Here is an 18,758-nt window from a genome sequence, read left to right on the forward strand (position 1 = left end):
TAATAAAAATAAATAAAATAGATAAACAAAATAAAATAAGAAAAAATTAGACTTCAAAAACTAAAAAAATTATTTTTTAAATTTTAAAAATTAATTTGAAAAATACATTTTAAAATTTATAAATAATTAATTTCACAAATATATATAAAGTTAAAAATATTTTTAAAATAATAATTAAAATTTAAAAAATATTATAAAACATTTTAAATATATATTACAAACTTTTTAAAATTAATAATATAAATTAAATAAGTAAAATAAATTAAGAAAATAATATAAAACTTAAAAATGAAAAAATCTAAGAAAGAGACAAAATATAAGAAAAAAGTAAAAAGTAAAAAAGTAAATATATATATATATATATAAGAACACGACAAATCGGAAAAGTGGTGGTATTTATTTAGAATGGCTCCACCCAAAATGAAAAATTTTTTAAGTCCCCGTTTTTTGATTTTTAGTATTTTCCTAGTATTTTATATTTGTGGCACCATTCATCATGGCTCCGCTAAAAAATAATTTTTTAATACCCCTGGCTGACATGGCAAAGTGGTGGCGCCATATCATATGGCTCCACCGTTTTTTATTATAGAAAATGAGTTATTTTTGTACATAATTAAAAAGTGAGTTATTTTGATAATTAATTTATTTTTTAGGGTTACTTTTATAAAAAAAACCCAAAACTTCAAGAAGCAATATTACAAGTTAATCAAATATAATTTAACAAATAATATTTTTAAAATATTCTAATTATAATCAAACCAAGTGCGCTGTCAATTAATCAATGTAGTTTTCACAAGTAATACAATAAATTAGTGTAGCATTTCATTCGAAAAGACTTTTCACTCTCTTCCTTTATTAACCGGTTGTCCATTTTCATTTAAGAGAGTGAAAGATTCGGGACTTCTTCCATCCATCATCCGCCTGAAGTGGCAGCCAAACTCAGCTTTACGTGACTATGGACAATGGTATCTTTAATAATACTTAATTGCTAATATTTAAATGTAACCCCACGACTCCCTATATAAAATGATATTGTCTCTCGACAGAAGAACCAGTCAATGGGGAGCAATAAGTCGGACAAATGTTGGGATAGCCCATGATAAGATAAAGGAAAATTCCCCAATTTATAGATGCAAAAAAACAATGTCCAAAAATTGATACACCATGACATTTCGGGGTTGGAACTCCCTTACGCCAAAAAGATTACTAGAAGAAAGAGTAAATATATTATGAAATCTAGTTGTGGAAGGATTTTCTCGATGTTTGGTATAATCCAAAAATACAACGTTAGAAACCGCTAATAGGCTCTTGATAATTTGCCCAAAAGCGACATGACAAACTCACAAGATCCTCGCAAATCATTAGTTTTGGGGCAGATGAAAACCAATCTGAAACAGGTGCAGGAGAAGAAAGAAGCCTCTCGTCCATATACTGCCACTTTGCCCATTTGAATGCTCGATGACACTAAAAACTCATACTTATAATGCACACGTTGCAAACGTCATAAACGCAACATAGCCACCATCTCCTTTATTATTGTGGTGCATGATAACTTTTCACCTTCGACTATAATATCCCTTTTTTAGAGAATTGTCAGTCATCTCTACGGGAGGCAAAAAATAAACAACAAAATCTCACGAGAAAATATTATGACAATTAAAAAGGACAAAGATGATAAACTCTCATTAAAGCACGCAATGATAAAATCCCACAAGAAAATATTATCACAACAAAAGAAGACAAAGATGTCAATCTCCAAATAAAGCACACACCCTGTTTATATAACTAGTGTAGCAATATAAGAACAGACATTCCGAATGAAATGATGACAAATATAAATAACACCTTCTCCCACCACAAATTAGGAAAAGCCATGTGTTTAAAAACAATTAGTGTAAAGAATTGAAGAATAATGATGACACTTAAAAAAAAAAAAAAAATCATTTCAAGTGACGACCGTTACCTTCACCTAAAATAGACGACTTAATCCAAGTCAATTTATAACATATTTTTCATCTAGGGAGACAATTGTTATACTCCATAACTTATATGTAGTACCTAGAACCCTTCCCATCGACAAAATGATCCATTGACATAAGAATCTTCTCCATAAAGACCTATATTCATACCCTCGCCCAAGCTACGACAACATAGCCCTCTCATTGTTTCGCTTGAGAGCCCCAAACCCCAAGTCCTCACTCGAGTATCATATTTTAAGGCTAATATGATCTGTGAAGATAATATTGAAAAAATCCCTAAACACAACAATCAATATATCACATTTGACAGCTTCCTCGTTTAGTCCTTTTAGATCAAGTCAAATAGTACCTTGGGTTGACTATCGCTAACTTATCATATTGCTTACATGCAATGTTTGGGTCTTACATCCAACTTTCCTCCCATTTATAAATACCCCTTAACATTAGGATCAAGTAACATGAGAACACAAGCAACCTTACTCAACAAAAACTCATTCTATTAGTTTCGTTATAATTCTCAAATTTACTGGTTCTCCTCACTTTCCAATTTCATGGTGTGAATTGCCCTATTCTTTGTGACTATTGGCACCCCTACAGTGCAAATTATCACAAAAAAACCATTCATATGTATTGTGTTATAATAAGAATAATAACGGCATTGATTGAAACTGTGAAGTTTAAGAATGAGAGAGTTTGATGTTCTAAGTTTAAGTCCTTTTATGAGGACTTAAGTCCCACCATGTATTTTCTTTTTTTGGAAGGGGTTAATTTTTTTCTTTTATATTTTTATATAAAAGTATAAAAAATATTATAATAATGTTTATTAATTATTATAGAATAGGTAATATTTATTAATTGTTATAAATTTAGTTTTTTAAATACTTTTCTTAATCGAGTTAGTGTCAGGTTAACTTATGACACCAATTTAGTTAGACACTTATGCTTAGTAGAATATTAAAGTGAAAGGATGTGAGGAAACAAATGAAGAATTTTTTTTTTTTGAGTATGTTTAATAGAAAGAAGGTGAGGAGAGAAAATAAGAGAGATAGTTAATGTATAAAAAAACTAGTCTAAATTAAAATAATAAGATGATGGATGTTAAATTAAAATTATACATTTTTGTAACGGTTTTTTCCTCCCATTTGTTAACTATACAAAGAAATGAATAAAATAAAATATTATGTGTTGAATTTTGATCTTTTCAAATAGTATAATTTTCTTTTTTGAGCAAAGGATTATTTGTTTCCTTTAACAAATTTTTTATTTGCAATGGATTATAAATAAAAGGGCTAACCTAAATTTTTAAAACAAGGTATATTACATTGATCATTTATTTTTATAAATTTTTATTTTGGGTATCGGAAATAAAGAAAAATATATAAATAAAGCATTATCGTTAACAACATTTTTATTTTAGTATACTAACTTTAATAAAATTTTATTTTAGTCACACATTTGCTTTTTAAAATTAATTTTATTAAAAAAACCTTGAATTTTTATAGGAGATAGAAATCTAAGTTTTTCTTGTCACTCAATATCTATAAAAAACCAAGCTTTTCTAGTAAAAATTCAGGGTTTTACATGAGGAAACCCAGATTTTTTCCCTAAAATTAATTCTAAAAGGGTTTTTTCTATAAAATCCTAGATAATTCCTAGTAAAGTCCCATGTTTTTCCTTGTATTAGAAATAACTAAAATTCATTTAAAAATCCATGTAATTCCTTATAAAATCCTAGATTTTTCCTTTTAAGGAAAAACTAAAATTAATTCTAAAAATAAAAATAATAATAACAGGTTTTAAAACAATAAAATGAGTGACCAAAATAAAAATTTATTAAAATTAGGTGACTAAAATGAGTATAATAACATTGAATTAACAACAAATGACCAAAATGAAAATTATTAAAGTTCAGTGACTAAAATGAAATGATTATTGATGGCAGTGCCTAATTTGTATTGTTTTTATTTTCAGTACCCAAAATAAAAATTTATCAAAGTTGGGTGACAAATTGTGTAATTTATCTTAAAAGTAGGGGTAGTTTTGACTTTCGAGAGACGTTACAAAACGGTCGTTTTCATATTTAAGATGGGGTAACTTTGGAATTAAAAAAGTTAGGACATCGAAAATAATCTTCATTTTCCAAATTTCTCGCTAAGGAAGAAATGACCACTGCGGTTCAGCTCTTCCACTCTCTCCCGCCAATTGCTTCCCTCCCGACCGCTACAGTCCCGGCGGCCAAAAGCAGCGCCGGCGCACGAAACCAACCAGCATCGTTGCATGTAGTATGCGCTTCGAGGAAGGGCCGATATGACGACTACCACGCCACTCTCAAAGCTCTCAACTCCAAAGGTCGCTTCCCACGAAAATCCCTTGGCCAGGTCTAATTACGCGCCCTACCTTTCTATCCTGTTTTTTATGCACTGGGTTAACTTTGGTAAACTAAGTAATTTCTTAATATTTAATATATGCAGCATTACATGTTGAATCCTGAAATTAACGAGCAACTGGCACGAGCGGCCAATGTAGAAGAAGGTGACGTGGTGTTAGAAATCGGACCGGGAACTGGTTCTTTGACCAATGTCCTCATAAACTCCGGCGCCACCGTTCTCGCCATCGAAAAGGTCCGCTCATTTCTACGTTGCAATTACTGGAAATACATTTTACTACAGATTATAGCTTAGTTTTTTCTTTTTGGGTGATGTAGGATCCTCATATGGTGGATCTTGTAAGAGAAAGATTTGAAACCACGGATAAGTTCAAGGTAAATTCAGTATATTGTCTGACAAATATTACTTCTCTATTGATGATCTTCATTGGATTTTGAATCTCGTTTAATATTATATGAAAAAAAATAAATTTGTAGGTATTACAAGAGGATTTTGTCAAATGTCACATTCGTTCTCATATTTCTCCAATATTGGAAAATAGAAAGGCTTTGAACGTGAGCTTGATTCGTGCCAAAGTAAGAACCGTGCTTCTTTTACATTTGAAGCCAAGTTAGATTAATTTTTAGACTTCAATTTGATGATAAATGCTAATCAAGAGATTTTCGATTTATGAATAATAGATAAATCGTCCCCCACCCCCAAAAAAAAATAAAAAGAAAAAATTTTGACATGCCAGTCTTATCCATTGTTAGTTTATACTTGTTCTTTTTGCAGGTAGTTTCTAACCTACCCTTTAACATAAGTACGGATGTAATTAAACTACTTCTTCCTATGGGTGATATTTTCTCTGAAGTTGTTCTCTTGCTTCAGGTCTGTAAAGTTTTTATTTGTACCTTTTGATTTATTTATTGATATGGTAAAACTAGCATTTTTCATCAAAATTTTCGAATGTTTTTATGAGGTAGAAATGTGAGGTTGAATATGTTAAAATCTTTTGTCTCTCTATGTTGATTGTTTTTGGCTGTTTGGGTTTAGTTTTCAAACTGGTTTACTAACTTTAATGCTTGAAAAATACCAGGAGGAAACAGCTGTGCGATTGATGGAATTGTCTTTGCGGACATCTGAGTACCGACCCATCAACATCTTTGTTAATTTTTATTCTGGTATTTCTACAATATTTAGTGGCTCTAGAATTCGTTGTTCACTTAATCTTTGCTTTTAAACTGCATCATGTGCTTTTGGTTTACTGAAGGCTTTTGTTTGGTATTAATTTGTTGGTTTTTTCAGCTTTCAACTTTATGCAATGGGAAAGAATTCTGTTGATGTATTCCAGGTCAATATTGTTTTCAAAAACTTATATCATCTTTATATTATGTTTTTTTTTTTCAGAGCCTGAATACAACTTTAGAGTTCCAAGAACAAATTTCTTTCCTCAACCTAATGTAAGTTATCTAACCAATGTCAGTGCACCATATTTTGTTATTTTGAGCTTCAACTTAAACCAATCTAGCTTTACCTGGAATAGGTCCTTCTTTCTCTAACCGCTTGAACCATCTTTTACTTTACTAAAAGGATGGTACTAAGGCTTCGATTGTATGCTTCTGTAGGTTGATGCAGCTGTTGTTACATTTAGGCTGAAACAAGCACCAGACTATCCTTCAGTGGCCTCCACGAAAAGCTTTTTCTCCATGGTTGGTTGATTCCTATGTTGAGGCAACCTTACTTATTGTTAGTAAAACTCATCATAGTTCCGTGGAGTTCCATAGGAACTTAAAGTAGACTTTCAAACTTGAGTTCTAACCTGTTTTGAGATGATATTCATATATTTTTTGGATGATAAAACCTAAATTAGTACTTAAATTTAAGTGACATCCTGTAGTTCTTTTCTTAGTAACTGTTATTACCTAAAAATATAGGTGCATTCTGCTTTCAATGGAAAACGGAAGATGTTGAGGAGATCACTCCAGCACATATGCCCATCTAATGAGATAGAAAGAGCTCTTGGAGATGCTGGCCTTCCAACGACAGTGAGTTTCATTGGAAATTGGCACTTTCTAATTATTAGTATAATTAGTTCCCCCTTTCTATTTTATATGCAAAATTGTTTACCTGGCTGCGATTTTCTGCACTGGGCTAATTGATGCGCGAATCATTCATGCAGTCAAGACCTGAGGAGCTCACCTTAGATGATTTTGTGAAGTTGTACAACATGATTGCAAAAGTCTAGTCCCACACAGTTCTGAATAGTTTAGACATTGCAAATGGCCCTAAGAACAGCTAGTTTTGGCAAAAGCCATTTGCCATGGGCACAAAATGCAGTCTTGTACATCGCATGGTTCACCTTGAAGAAGAAAAACACAATCTAACATGAACTCATCAATGGAGGACAGTGCCATACAAGTCATTTTGATATCCACGGTCCCATCTCGAAAGCAGTGCCTCCAGCAGAAGGTATTATCCAGGGTAATGATGGTTATGACTGCCATATCTTCTTTTCAAGTTCTCTTCAAACAGCTCGCCCCATATTTAATTCATATAGTCTTAATATTTAACACATCTATAAAGATTCCCACAGATTTTACCTGTACACTTTAATACCCGGTGTACAGAGAAAATGTGCTTTGGAAGAGGAGCTTGTACTTTTCGCTACTCTGTATCTTATAACATCAAGTTCGGCAATATTTTGACTTATTTAATTTTTGACTTCCAATGGGGAGGGCTTCCATAACGTTAAATATACGAGTAAAACAAATACTTGAATGAAATTTTCAAAGAAATAAAAAAAGATGTTTCTTTGCATTATATTTGATGAAGGGAATAAGCCCTGTACGAGTTGAAAGACCAAAAGAATCTCTTGTTAATTGAAGGAAACTGAATAAACTAAAAGGTAATATAACCAAACTTCCTCGATAATAATAACGGAAAAGCACTCTGTTCTGCTCCTCCCAAGTTTCGGCCCTGGGCCCATCAGACTTGTAGGCAAGATTCAAAGCTCAAAACTTATACCCGGATTGATGTCTTTGAAATTTTCCTGGCCTCGGCTTCATTATCACCATCGGCTTGCATTTTTGCTTGCTGCCTGCCTGCCATCCTTATGGCAGTGGCAGAGGAGAGAGTTCTCTGCTGCTACCAGTGGCAAAGGATGCTGTAGAGGAGCAGGAAATTGAGTTTTGGGTAGCATCTAACATAGCATCAAGTAACTTTGCCATCTGGGTTGCTTGATGTAGCGAAAATACTAGCTCTGTTAACTGCCGCCACTAGTGGTGCCTTGTGCCTCGGTCATGACCACGTTGTTGTAGTTGTTCTTTTCTTATTCATAGTTTAGAGACTTAGAGAAATGTCGGTAGCAAGTCGCTGCTTTTCTTGTGTTAAGCAGTTGTGACATTGGGGAGGTTTATTATGAGTTTTTCTTATGGCTGCCGAGCACTTCTTTTCCATTGAATCAAAACATTTCTATTTCTGTTCGTTAAATAAAAAGAATAATTTCATTTCTGACCGTTAGCTATATATATATATTTCCAGGTTCTGATTGAAAATGAATTTCGTTGGGCATAACTGAGAATATCATCACCAACCAGAGTACGAATTACAGCTCACAACAAATAGATAAAAGAGTAAAAGATAATGAGGCAAAACCCAAAGATCCTATTAAATCACAATTTGAAGGATCAGTACGAGAATGAAAAGTTCCAACAAACACGAAGATACTCAGATAAACACAAGTCGCAGAAAATAAGAAGGCAGATCACGAATCACAAGAACACTCGACAGCAGTGGAGACAGGCACCTGAATATCCTTATAGAGACAAACATAGGGAACATCGCAACCAATGTAAGGTCCAGTCCATTGACCTTCAGCAATATAGCTTGCATCCCAAACTGAAGCATACAAAAACATGGGTTTCTCAGGAACTGCCTCACCTTCCTTCTTTTCTGCTTTCCTCACCACCTTCCCATCAATAACCCACTCTATAGAATCGGGATTCCACTTGATGGTGTATTCATGGAACCCATCAGAACAGTCAAAACCCAGATCATGAATCTGCTCTCTGTTCCCAGTTCCTACATCACAATTCATAGAAAACAGTACTTGAATGCTAAAGAAAAAGGTAATAATAAATAAAAAAAACCCTTGAAATCAACGTATCAGTATTACTATACTGAAAACTTAAAAACCTGTCGTGTAGTAATTGGTTTGGACAATAGTTTTGTCTTTGCCAAGGAATTCGAAGTCGATCTCGTCTTGCGATTTGTCGCCTTCGAGTGAGGAAAGGTAAATGTTGAAGTTGAGGCCACTGGTGTTGCCTTTAGGGCATTGGATGAGGGAAGTGAAAGTGCCGTAGAGGAAGCGAGTGGTGGAACGCCACCTGGCGCCTCCACGATGATCAAAGGTGAGTGTGATGGAGTTGGAGACAGGGCAGTGGGTGCAGGCCTCCGGGGTGTAGTCTATGGCTATTTCTTTGATGGGTTGGATTTGATGGTGAAGTGCTGGATCCGCCATTGCCATAGTTTGATAGCAAAGGAAACTGAGATCTAATTATTGGGTGGGTCAAGTCAACTCTTGTGTAGCCACTAGCCAGCCATCGCCATTTGAGTCTTGGAATATATCCACTCTCTCTCTCAAAATAGTAAAATATATAAATAATAAATAAATAATATGGGGATGTATTCCATTTCCGATGCTCATCCATATTTATCTACCTATACTTATCTATATCTATACTAATATTTAATATTTAAGTGTCATGAATCAATTCGATCAATACATGTATATGATAATTTATATTATCACAATAATATTTCTTTTATATTTTTAATAAAATTAATAAAAAATTTTATAACACGAGATTTAATTTCATGGTACCAATATTTATAAAATTTTCTATTTATCACTTCAACTAAAGTTTTATTTTAATAATTTTATATATTTCAATAATATTATACAAATGTTGTCACCTAAGCCATTTGTATATATTATTTATATTATTATTTAAGTATATAATTAAATTGATGTAATGAATCAACTTGATATAAACTTAGTCAAATAATTTACTAAAAAACCCATATTTTAAACAATTAAAATATGCTATTATAGGGTATTTTCTATTTTCATACTTTTTTTATAAAAATTATTAGAAAACAAATTTAAATTAAGAAAAATATCCAATTAAGGCTTGAATTCAAAACATGAAAATTTTTAAACTTTACTATTCAACCAAAGTCTCATTATTGTTTTCTGTGACGACTTTTTACATCAATTTTTTCTTATAATTTTTTTCTTACCTATATTGTTTTTACAAATATATACGTATTATTATTTAAGCATTTTATTGAATTGGTGACACATTTAATTAGGTTACTAACTCATTTATAAAATTATAAAATATTATTTATCTTAAATAATAATTAATGCTATTATAATGATCCTTGCTTCTTTACACACTTTTATATAATATTTAAATAAAGGAATTGAAAATTAAAAATCAAATAATTGAGCATGTGTTCAGTAACATAAAATTTTAAGTTCATTATCACTCCACTCAATGATGGATATAGGATTTTACTCTAAGTGGGTCAAATCTTCTAAATTGAATGATCTATTTTTTAACGTAAAAAATGACAATTCTTCTCGGATATTTTTTCTTATCAAACTAATCAATTTAATGTTTTTTAAAAATAGTGAATGTTTTAAGCTGTGGAAAAATTAAAAGAAAAAAAAATCACACTATATAAAATTAAATATTTCTTTCCAATGTGCAAAAAAAACAAATATTGTACTAAAAAATGTGCAAAAAAAAAACAAATATTGTACTAAAAATTTCATAAATATCATTATAATTCCCAAAATTAAATTAAAAAAAACTTGACATTAGTCCTATTTCTCAATACTAGGCATCCTAAATTGCATCTTCCGCTTTTTCATAAGATCGAACTCATCAACGATAAAATTTGTTAAAAATTCTTGAGCTACCTCTTTTTTATGTATGTCACCAAGTAAGTTAAAAGAAAATCATTCTCCATTCTATTGACGAAGTGTAACGGCCTAATTTTCAGTGGTGTCGGAAATGGTGATTTGAGATCACTAAATTCGACAAATAAGATTGAACAAGATAGTAATTTAATATTTATGAGTCAAGTAAGAATTTAGAAGAATTTGTGAAATGGTGAAATTAGTGAATTAAAAGAATTTATTAGGTCAAACGGGTCAAAAATGAGGTATCGAGACCTCAAAGTTGAAAATCGAGCTATAAATATTTTTATAAATATTTATGGAGTGTCATTGAGTTAGTATTAAAGTTTCGTTAGAAAATTTTAACGTTTGGATGGCTAATTAATTAAAAAGGACTAAATTGAAAATAGCGCAAAATTTGTTAAATAGTGAGTAAATAGCTTAAGTATTTAAAAAGATGGATTTAAAGAGAAATTAGACCCAAATGTTAATGGCTGGACGGTTTGGGTATGAAATAAACAAGAAAACAATGTGAACAAGGGGCAAAATTGGAAATAGCATAAAAGTTAATAGTTAAATAATGATGTAATTGAAAAATCTAGACATTTCTTCATATTTTCTCAGCTAAAACGCCATAGAAGGTCTGGAGAAAGCTGGTTTTCATATTTTACATCATGTGAGTTTAATTCTTACTTTTCTTGATAATTTTATGTTTTATGACTTTTACAATTAGGTCCACTTGTAGAATTCATTAGTTTTTGATTTTATGGGTGAAATTGGAAGTTACCCTGGATGGATAAGGGAATTTTATGATGAATTATTATGAAATTTAAGTTCTAATTTTATATTAAGGTGGTTTTATTAAGTGATTTTGATAGGAAATGATATTTAGGACCTAATTGTGAAAAAGTTGTGAATTGAAGGTTTCTGTTGAAATTAAGAATATAAAAGGTTTTGAAATAGTTTATAATGATAAAATAAAGTGTTAATTGAGAAAAATTAGTTCAATTGATGGGTGAATTGAGAAGGGACTAAATTGTGAATATTGTAAATTTTGGGGTAAAAGTGCAATTTCGAAATTTGAACAGCATAAATTGTGAAGTGAAATAGAATTGAAATGGATGCTAATGAAGGAATGATTTTATAATTATAGATCAAGAAAAGCGAATCGAATCGTGGAAAGGAGAAAATTCAAGAATAGTCCACAATTTCTCGACTTTTACAAATTAGTCCAGGTAAGTTCATATGGCAAAGTTTAATGTTTTGATATGAAAATATTATGATTGTTAAAGTATTTTATTGTTGATGAATATTATCAATTTGCATTAACTAATGAATAATGTGTAACTAAAAGTACAAATTAGTAGGAACAATGGATTTGAGTGCTTCTATTACGTGACCACGATGAGTTGATGAAACATATGTGACAAGTGTGCCCGTTTAAGACCATAGATGGGCTATGGCATCGGTGCAATGTGATAATGTGACTCAGATAAGACCATAATTGGGCTATGGCATCGGTATAATGTGATAATGTGATTAGTATAAGACCATATCGGGATATGGCTTGGTATGATATGTGAACCGTGTAAGACCATAGCAAGGCTATGGCTTCGTGTGTGATGCGTATCAATGTGAAAGTCCATGGTTTACTATGACAATGTGATAATGAAGCACTCAATTCCTTATTGTTCCCTAATTTGACAATGAAGTAAATGAGAAATGGGCCTAAGGGAGTTAAATTGTGAGTTGCCATATGGAAATTATTCCAATGAGTTATTAATGAAATTGTGATTTGGAGGATGAAATAGTTAAACTAATAGATATATGATTGTGTACGATATTTGATATGATTTGTGTTTATATGCCTATGAGCTTACTAAGCTTCAATAAGCTTACTTGTGTGTGTTTAATATTTTTATGTAGATTGACTTGAAGTGAAGTGGGTAGATCGGATCAACACAACAGGGTACACTATTCAGATCAATCCGGTAGTTTTTGTTTTATGTTTAAAGATTTATATGGCATGTATAGAGTTTGAATGAATTGAAGTAAAGATGTTATAAACTAGTTAACAATATTTGTACTAAAACAGTTTTCGGTAAGTAGCAGTAGTTTGACTTTGAAAAATCACTAAAAATAGTAGAAATGGAATTAAATAATGAATAAATTATGGAATCGAATCTTGATGAGTCTATTTTCATATGGAAGAAGCAAAACAGGTATATGAGCTATATTTTATGAGATGTTTAAATTTTTGTGAAACAGGGCAGCGATTTCTGGATCCCCTATTCTGACTTTGGAAATTCACCATAAATTTTACAAAGATAATTAGAAGTCATACTTTATATGTACAGATTCCTTATTGAGTCTAGTTTTATTAGAGACAAACGGCATAGTCATTGAAGCTCTGTATAGAGAGATATCTGATTCGTAATACACAAAGGTCAGAGTAGTCAAACCTTGAAACAGGGGAGATTTTAAATAATAAACTGTACTAATTGGCTTGACCAAAAATTCTAGAAAAAAATTGGTAAGTAGATATATGAGTATAAATTCAGAGAAAATTTACGGATTTGAATTTCGAGTTTTATAACTCGAGATATGAATTATTTAGCAACTATGACACAGTTGGACAGCTTGTCTGAAAAGTATTATATAAATTATCTAAATTTGGTTAAGTGCTTAAATAAGTTTAGTAGTGCCTTATGCTCGACTCCGGCAACGGTCTCGGGTAAGGGGCGTTACACGAAGCTTTGACTTCACAACTTTCATGGCTGAAAATGCTCGTTCAGTTGTTGTAGTTGACACGAGAAGAGTTAACACAAGACGAATAATTCTATTAATAAGAGGATAAATACTTGACTTGTTTGTCTTAACTAACAATTGACACAACTCGGCAACTGCGATGAGCATCAAGTTGAAAATGCTTCAATTGAATCTTCATGTGTAGATTTTCTTGCCATGTAAAATCGTTTGGATAAAAATCATTCATAAGTTTACAGATATCTCTCACTTGAAAAGCTTTGTAATTATCTCGTGGATTTAAATCAAAGCTAAGAACAAGTTACTCCACTACCTCATCATTAAAGCAAAAATTCATTGCTGGTTCATTTCTGTTAGCAATGAATCGATACCATCAATGAATATATCAAACTGATAGTGATGCTCAATTGTGAGGTTATCTTTCTAACTTTAAGTTATTAACCTAATATATATGGGTATGAGGCAAATCAATTCATTTTGGAATTTGGCTTTAAAGTCCATATTGGTCCTCTAAGTTTAGTCTTTCAAGACAAATTATACATTAATATTTGATTATTACTATTAAAGTTATATAATTAAAAACTGAAAAATACTTTGTTAATATAAAGTATAACCATATAGCTTAAAGAGGCGAATTATATGAAATACAAATTGGTCAAGGGAGACAAATGTTATACAATATGGACACCAAGCCTAAAATAAATGATAATTTATATATAAAATTAAAAAATCTAAAAAATCCAAGGGGCCTCCCGTGCCCCCTGAACCAATCATTGACTCCACTTATAGTCCTTATTAAATAATTTTTAACATAAAATATTCTCTTTCGCCCACAATTTGTGCGCATACCATCTAGTACAGAGTTAGTGTCACAAGTCAACTTAATATTAAATTTTTATAATACTATTTTTAATATTGAATTTTCTTTTTATCAACACCAGCATGATAATTTTTAATGTGTTATAGAAAATGACAATACTATGATAAGTAATTAAAGTGCATTTATTATTCTCAAAATGATTTATTTACCTATTTAATTTCTTTTTACTCACAATTTAAACTATTTTTTAATTTTAATTTTGTATATACTACGTATTACTATCATTATTAATTTTAAACTTTATGTTTTGTTATTTATTATATACTATTTTTAGACATATATCTATATATTAAACATGTTATTTCCACGTGCGATAAAATTTATAGTTTATGTTAAGTAACTCATTGTCTTGTTGTTATAAGTCAACTAAATACCAAATTAATTAGAGAGTTACGACAATATCCTTTTATATAAAAGGCAAGTTATATTCTTATGATTGTGTTTTTGCCCTTTTTAAATTCTTATTTACATAATATTGTTATCACTTATTGTGTAAATGTGTTGTAATCTAGTTTATTATAAAATCTCTAAATAAATTAGTCTCACGAGTTATTGAGCATTAACTTAATTAGAAAAAAGACTAATATTACCTTTTTTTAAATGATAAATAATATTATCATGATGATATTTTTATTTTTTATATTTCTATATAATTTTGATCAAATATTTATTTAATAAAGTTTATATATAATTTTATCACTTCATATTAAATAAATTTTCAAACAATATTTTTATATAAAATAATTTTTTCGTCTGATATAATTTAGTATATTAATTTATGAATGATTGTAAAGGGAAATAAAAATCTTGAATTTCCCCTTGTAGCATGTTGTAAGGAGAAACTTGTATGGCTGTCATACAACTTGGGGCCAAAAGTTGTATACGAATAGGGTTAACCTCAAATCCAAACAGATCAAAATTCTTTTAAACAGAGACCCAATTACAACTCGACACTATCAGGACCTGTTTGCCAGTCTGTGAGAGATTATAGTGTTCCGGCGTCCAGATAATGGTGGCACACGTGGGACTTATATCTCTCAGCGCTTCTTTACCGTCTATGCCTTGTCTTCCTCGAATCGGCTTCACCAAACGCAGACCATTTCCCAGTAAGCAACATTATCATTGCCTTTTCTTTTTTGCAGGACTTGTTTGTTTACGGTTGAATTTAGATGTTTCAGGACCAAGCATTGGAGGTTTGAGGAATTCCCTTGTATTGATTGAATGCGTTATTTCTTTTCATTTGAGAACTAATCGATTCCATTACCCACCATTTATTTGATGTTCTTTTGAAAGATTTTCATATATGATACTTCTAGAAGTTGCTTTAAGGTTCTGTTTAGACCAAAATATAATAATCTTCATAACTTTTCATGAGTGAAAGTGAAAATTTGTCCATAGCGTTGGCAGTTTTGGACTTTTTGTGGAAATAATATAAGGGCCTGAGAAAAATTTTTGAAAATTTGGTCTGTAGGAGTTATGAACTTTACTTTTGGGTTTTGCTTGCGTGCTATGAATTTTTTTCTTGAAAGGACTTAATTTAACAATGGATGAGAATGCTTAATATATGATTACTCTACAGTGGCAGCATTGAGTGATGATCCTGTTCAAGAATGGATTCTCACCGAAGGAAAAGCCACCCAAATTACAGGTATTCGTCCCGTAGGTGGTGGTTGCATCAATCTTGCGAATCGCTACGACACTGATGCTGGTTCCTTCTTTGTTAAAACAAATCGGTGTGTTGTGCAAAGTTCAAAACTTTTGATGTATTAGGCGTTCATAATTCATCCAAGTTATAGCATTAGGTAGTTTCTTTTGCTTAATGAATTATTGTTTGTCAAATGAATGAACGTTTGCATGTTGTTGCAAAAAATGGATCAGGAGTATCGGTCCATCAATGTTCGAGGCAGAAGCTATCGGTTTAGACGCCATGTATGAAACTCGAACAATTCGTGTGCCTAAGCCCTTTAAGGTAAGAGTCTAAGTTTACTCTGATGCTGAAATTTTGGTTTCTTAAAGTTCTCTTATGCTATTCTTTTATATGGAAAATTGTATACTTTGTTACGCATTGTAGGTTGGACCCTTACGAAATGGTGGATCATACATCATTATGGAATATATTGAATTCGGTTCTTCTCGAAGCAATCAAGTGAGCCAGTTCAAGTCTCCCCCGCCCTTTTTTTAATTACTGCTAACAGTAATAGTGATTTGCCTCTTATCTCCTAACTGTCTATTATCTGTTAGTCTGTGCTGGGAAGGAAGCTAGCTGAAATGCATAAAGCTGGGAAATCAGATAAAGGCTTTGGTTTTCCTGTTAATAATACTGTCGGCAGGTTCAATTTCTGAAACACCATTATTGTTATCAATCATATTGGTCATTCTTCTGTTGTCATACAATAATTTTTCTGTTTTTGCCATTTTAGCGTTGATGGTATTGAGGAATTCAAAATGGTCTGTATGCTTAAGATTTTGTTTTTTTAACGAGTGAATATGTGCTGCCTTTGTAGTACTCCACAGATAAATACTTGGTGCTCTGATTGGATTCAGTTTTATGGAGAGCATAGATTAGGTTACCAGATCAAGTTAGCACAGGACCAGTACGGTGATTCGACCATTTACCAAAGAGGTTATTCTTTCCCCATTAAATTGCTGTCTACTTCTCTTATGTACTTTCTGTTCTACATCATGACTTGCCATATATACTCTGGTACAGATAATGAGTTATCTACATTGGAAAAATGGTGTCCCGAATATTTATACCCATGGCTACATTTATTAATTACGTGTAACTTACATGCATATTAATCGGCGATTTTAGACTACTTGCATGATTTATGCAAGAATATCTCCTTGATTGTGGTTGTTTGTGCATCTTTATAGTTGCATTTCAACTAGTGCGACTTAAGGTATCAGTTTACCAAGATGGTTCAAGAACATATGGAAGTGTATTTTTTTTTTCCACGAACACTTACCCGAAATATCAACTTTTAGGAATTCCAAATCAAATGAGATAGATATTGACTTTTAAGACCAGCTTGTTGAAGCAGATTGTCATACACTTTTCAAATAAAAATGGAAATCTTATTTACAGGACAAAGGTTGATAAAGAACATGGCGCCTCTTTTTGAAGACATTGTTATAGAGCCATGCTTGTTACATGGAGACTTATGGAGTGGGAATATCACTTCTGACAAGAATGGCGAGCCGGTTATACTTGATCCTGCTTGTTACTGTAAGTTGCAATTTGTGTTGATAAACTACTCTATTGGTAGATTTATTTTTCCTTTGTACATATATTCAGACTTGAATTGATCTAATTTTGCATCCTGCCAGCCTAGAGCTTCTGAACGAACTAATATGCTTTTTGATGACATTGTGCTTCAATCTAAGAGAATTTAAGGCCAACTACCGTGGAGTTATCTATTATATCAGTGGCGGTACGAATGCATGTGGAGTTGGGTGCTCAAAGAAATAATTTAGTATATCTTTGTGCCTCTTACAGATGGACACAATGAAGCTGAATTTGGAATGTCATGGTGCGCTGGCTTTGGAGGATCTTTCTATACTTCTTACTTTGAGGTATTGTTATTTTCAAAAAGCTTTATGACTTTTTGTTGTTTAAAGCATTACTGTTTCAGTAGATCTAAACAATGATCAAATTCCTGTGTAATTGTTCTTTGCATTGGAAGACGTTAATATCTTTCGGGGCCCCTAGCACTTGATTTTGAAAAATTGAAAGGTTTTTATAGCAGCTACCTCCTGCAGAAACCTGTACTAAGCACGTTCGATTTCAATGCCATTGCAGCCCGTGAAACTGCTGAAGATTAGACCTTAAGGATTGACCACCCTTTATAAATCTTGATTGTGTTGAGTTTACTAACCAGAAATGACATTATGATGGTTGTAGAAAATCTCATCACTGCAACCCAAGCTTCATATTTTACTTTCTCATGCTGCTTTCATTTACCAGGTGATGCCTAAACAGCCAGGCTTTGAAAAGAGGAGAGATCTTTATCTGTTGTACCATTACCTAAATCACTACAATCTATTCGGCTCTGGTTACCGCTCATCTGCTATTTCAATTATAGATGACTATCTTAGAATGCTCAATGCATAGACACATCGCGACTGAAAAGTGCTTGTACAAATCTGTATGTAGTAACTTTTGTGTGAGAAAGATCATTACTATTCATTTATTTGTTTTACTGTCACTATAATATCAATATGCTATCTGAATGGTGCTGATTTCCTCTCTGCAATGCCTGCATGATGGTGCACGCTGCCATGGATGAATCTGCTATCATTTAATGAAGCAGGTTGGTTTGAGCATTACAAACCTACAATTCAGACGCTTGCTAAGACAAACGATAAACAAGAAAAGAAAGTTGGCGGGTTTGGTCAAGAGGCAAGGACTTGGCTTGCAACGAACATGGCCTGCCATTCCTCTTGTGGAGCCAAAGAAGTACACTAAGAATCTCACACTGTAGGGCTTAACGGACATAATCTGGTGGGAGACATGGAGTTAGGTTATCTTCATTGAAGGCTAAATGGAGCAAGAACCTACAAAGTATCATGGTTATGACAGCCACTTCACTGTTGCCAGTACTTCCCATTTAGAAACTACCAATTCCAGAACCCAGTTGAGATGAATATTGAAAAAGTGGTGCACCCTAGCATCATTTTGTCTCATGTGGTGGATGAGCCGATCCCATCCTCAAATTGGGAAAGCTCCAGCGTTTTAGATTGTAGCAATGAATGGATCGGGTTTCCACTCAGCTGAGTCAGATATGGGGAAATGA

At 32.1% G+C, this 18,758-nt stretch overlaps 3 protein-coding genes across 3 annotated transcripts; 2 read left to right on the forward strand and 1 right to left on the reverse strand.

Moving 5' to 3' along the window:
• Positions 1–4,072: 4,072 nt before the first annotated feature.
• On the forward strand, positions 4,073–8,239 carry LOC108472549 (ribosomal RNA small subunit methyltransferase, chloroplastic). The gene is made up of 10 exons (XM_017774092.2): positions 4,073–4,357; positions 4,451–4,600; positions 4,684–4,740; positions 4,843–4,941; positions 5,141–5,236; positions 5,445–5,529; positions 5,756–5,808; positions 5,974–6,057; positions 6,283–6,393; positions 6,528–8,239. The coding sequence occupies exons 1-10, from the start codon at positions 4,142–4,144 to the stop codon at positions 6,591–6,593; spliced, it is 1,017 nt and encodes a 338-aa protein (XP_017629581.1). The 5' UTR covers positions 4,073–4,141; the 3' UTR covers positions 6,594–8,239.
• Positions 7,890–9,043, reverse strand: LOC108471113 (uncharacterized). The gene is made up of 2 exons (XM_017772703.2): positions 8,543–9,043; positions 7,890–8,428 (listed from the first exon to the last, which is right to left on the reverse strand). The coding sequence occupies exons 1-2, from the start codon at positions 8,871–8,873 to the stop codon at positions 8,112–8,114; spliced, it is 648 nt and encodes a 215-aa protein (XP_017628192.1). The 5' UTR covers positions 8,874–9,043; the 3' UTR covers positions 7,890–8,111.
• Positions 9,044–14,758: 5,715 nt separating this feature from the next.
• On the forward strand, positions 14,759–18,155 carry LOC108471069 (protein-ribulosamine 3-kinase, chloroplastic). The gene is made up of 9 exons (XM_017772640.2): positions 14,759–15,068; positions 15,542–15,695; positions 15,841–15,931; positions 16,034–16,108; positions 16,204–16,292; positions 16,467–16,585; positions 17,051–17,191; positions 17,462–17,538; positions 17,930–18,155. Exons 1-9 carry the CDS (start codon positions 14,972–14,974, stop codon positions 18,074–18,076), a joined length of 990 nt encoding a protein of 329 aa, XP_017628129.1. The 5' UTR covers positions 14,759–14,971; the 3' UTR covers positions 18,077–18,155.
• The last annotated feature ends 603 nt before the right edge of the window (positions 18,156–18,758 follow it).

The sequence above is a fragment of the Gossypium arboreum genome, chromosome 11 (genome assembly GCF_025698485.1).
Source record: "Gossypium arboreum isolate Shixiya-1 chromosome 11, ASM2569848v2, whole genome shotgun sequence".
NCBI classification, from domain to species: domain Eukaryota; kingdom Viridiplantae; phylum Streptophyta; class Magnoliopsida; order Malvales; family Malvaceae; genus Gossypium; species Gossypium arboreum.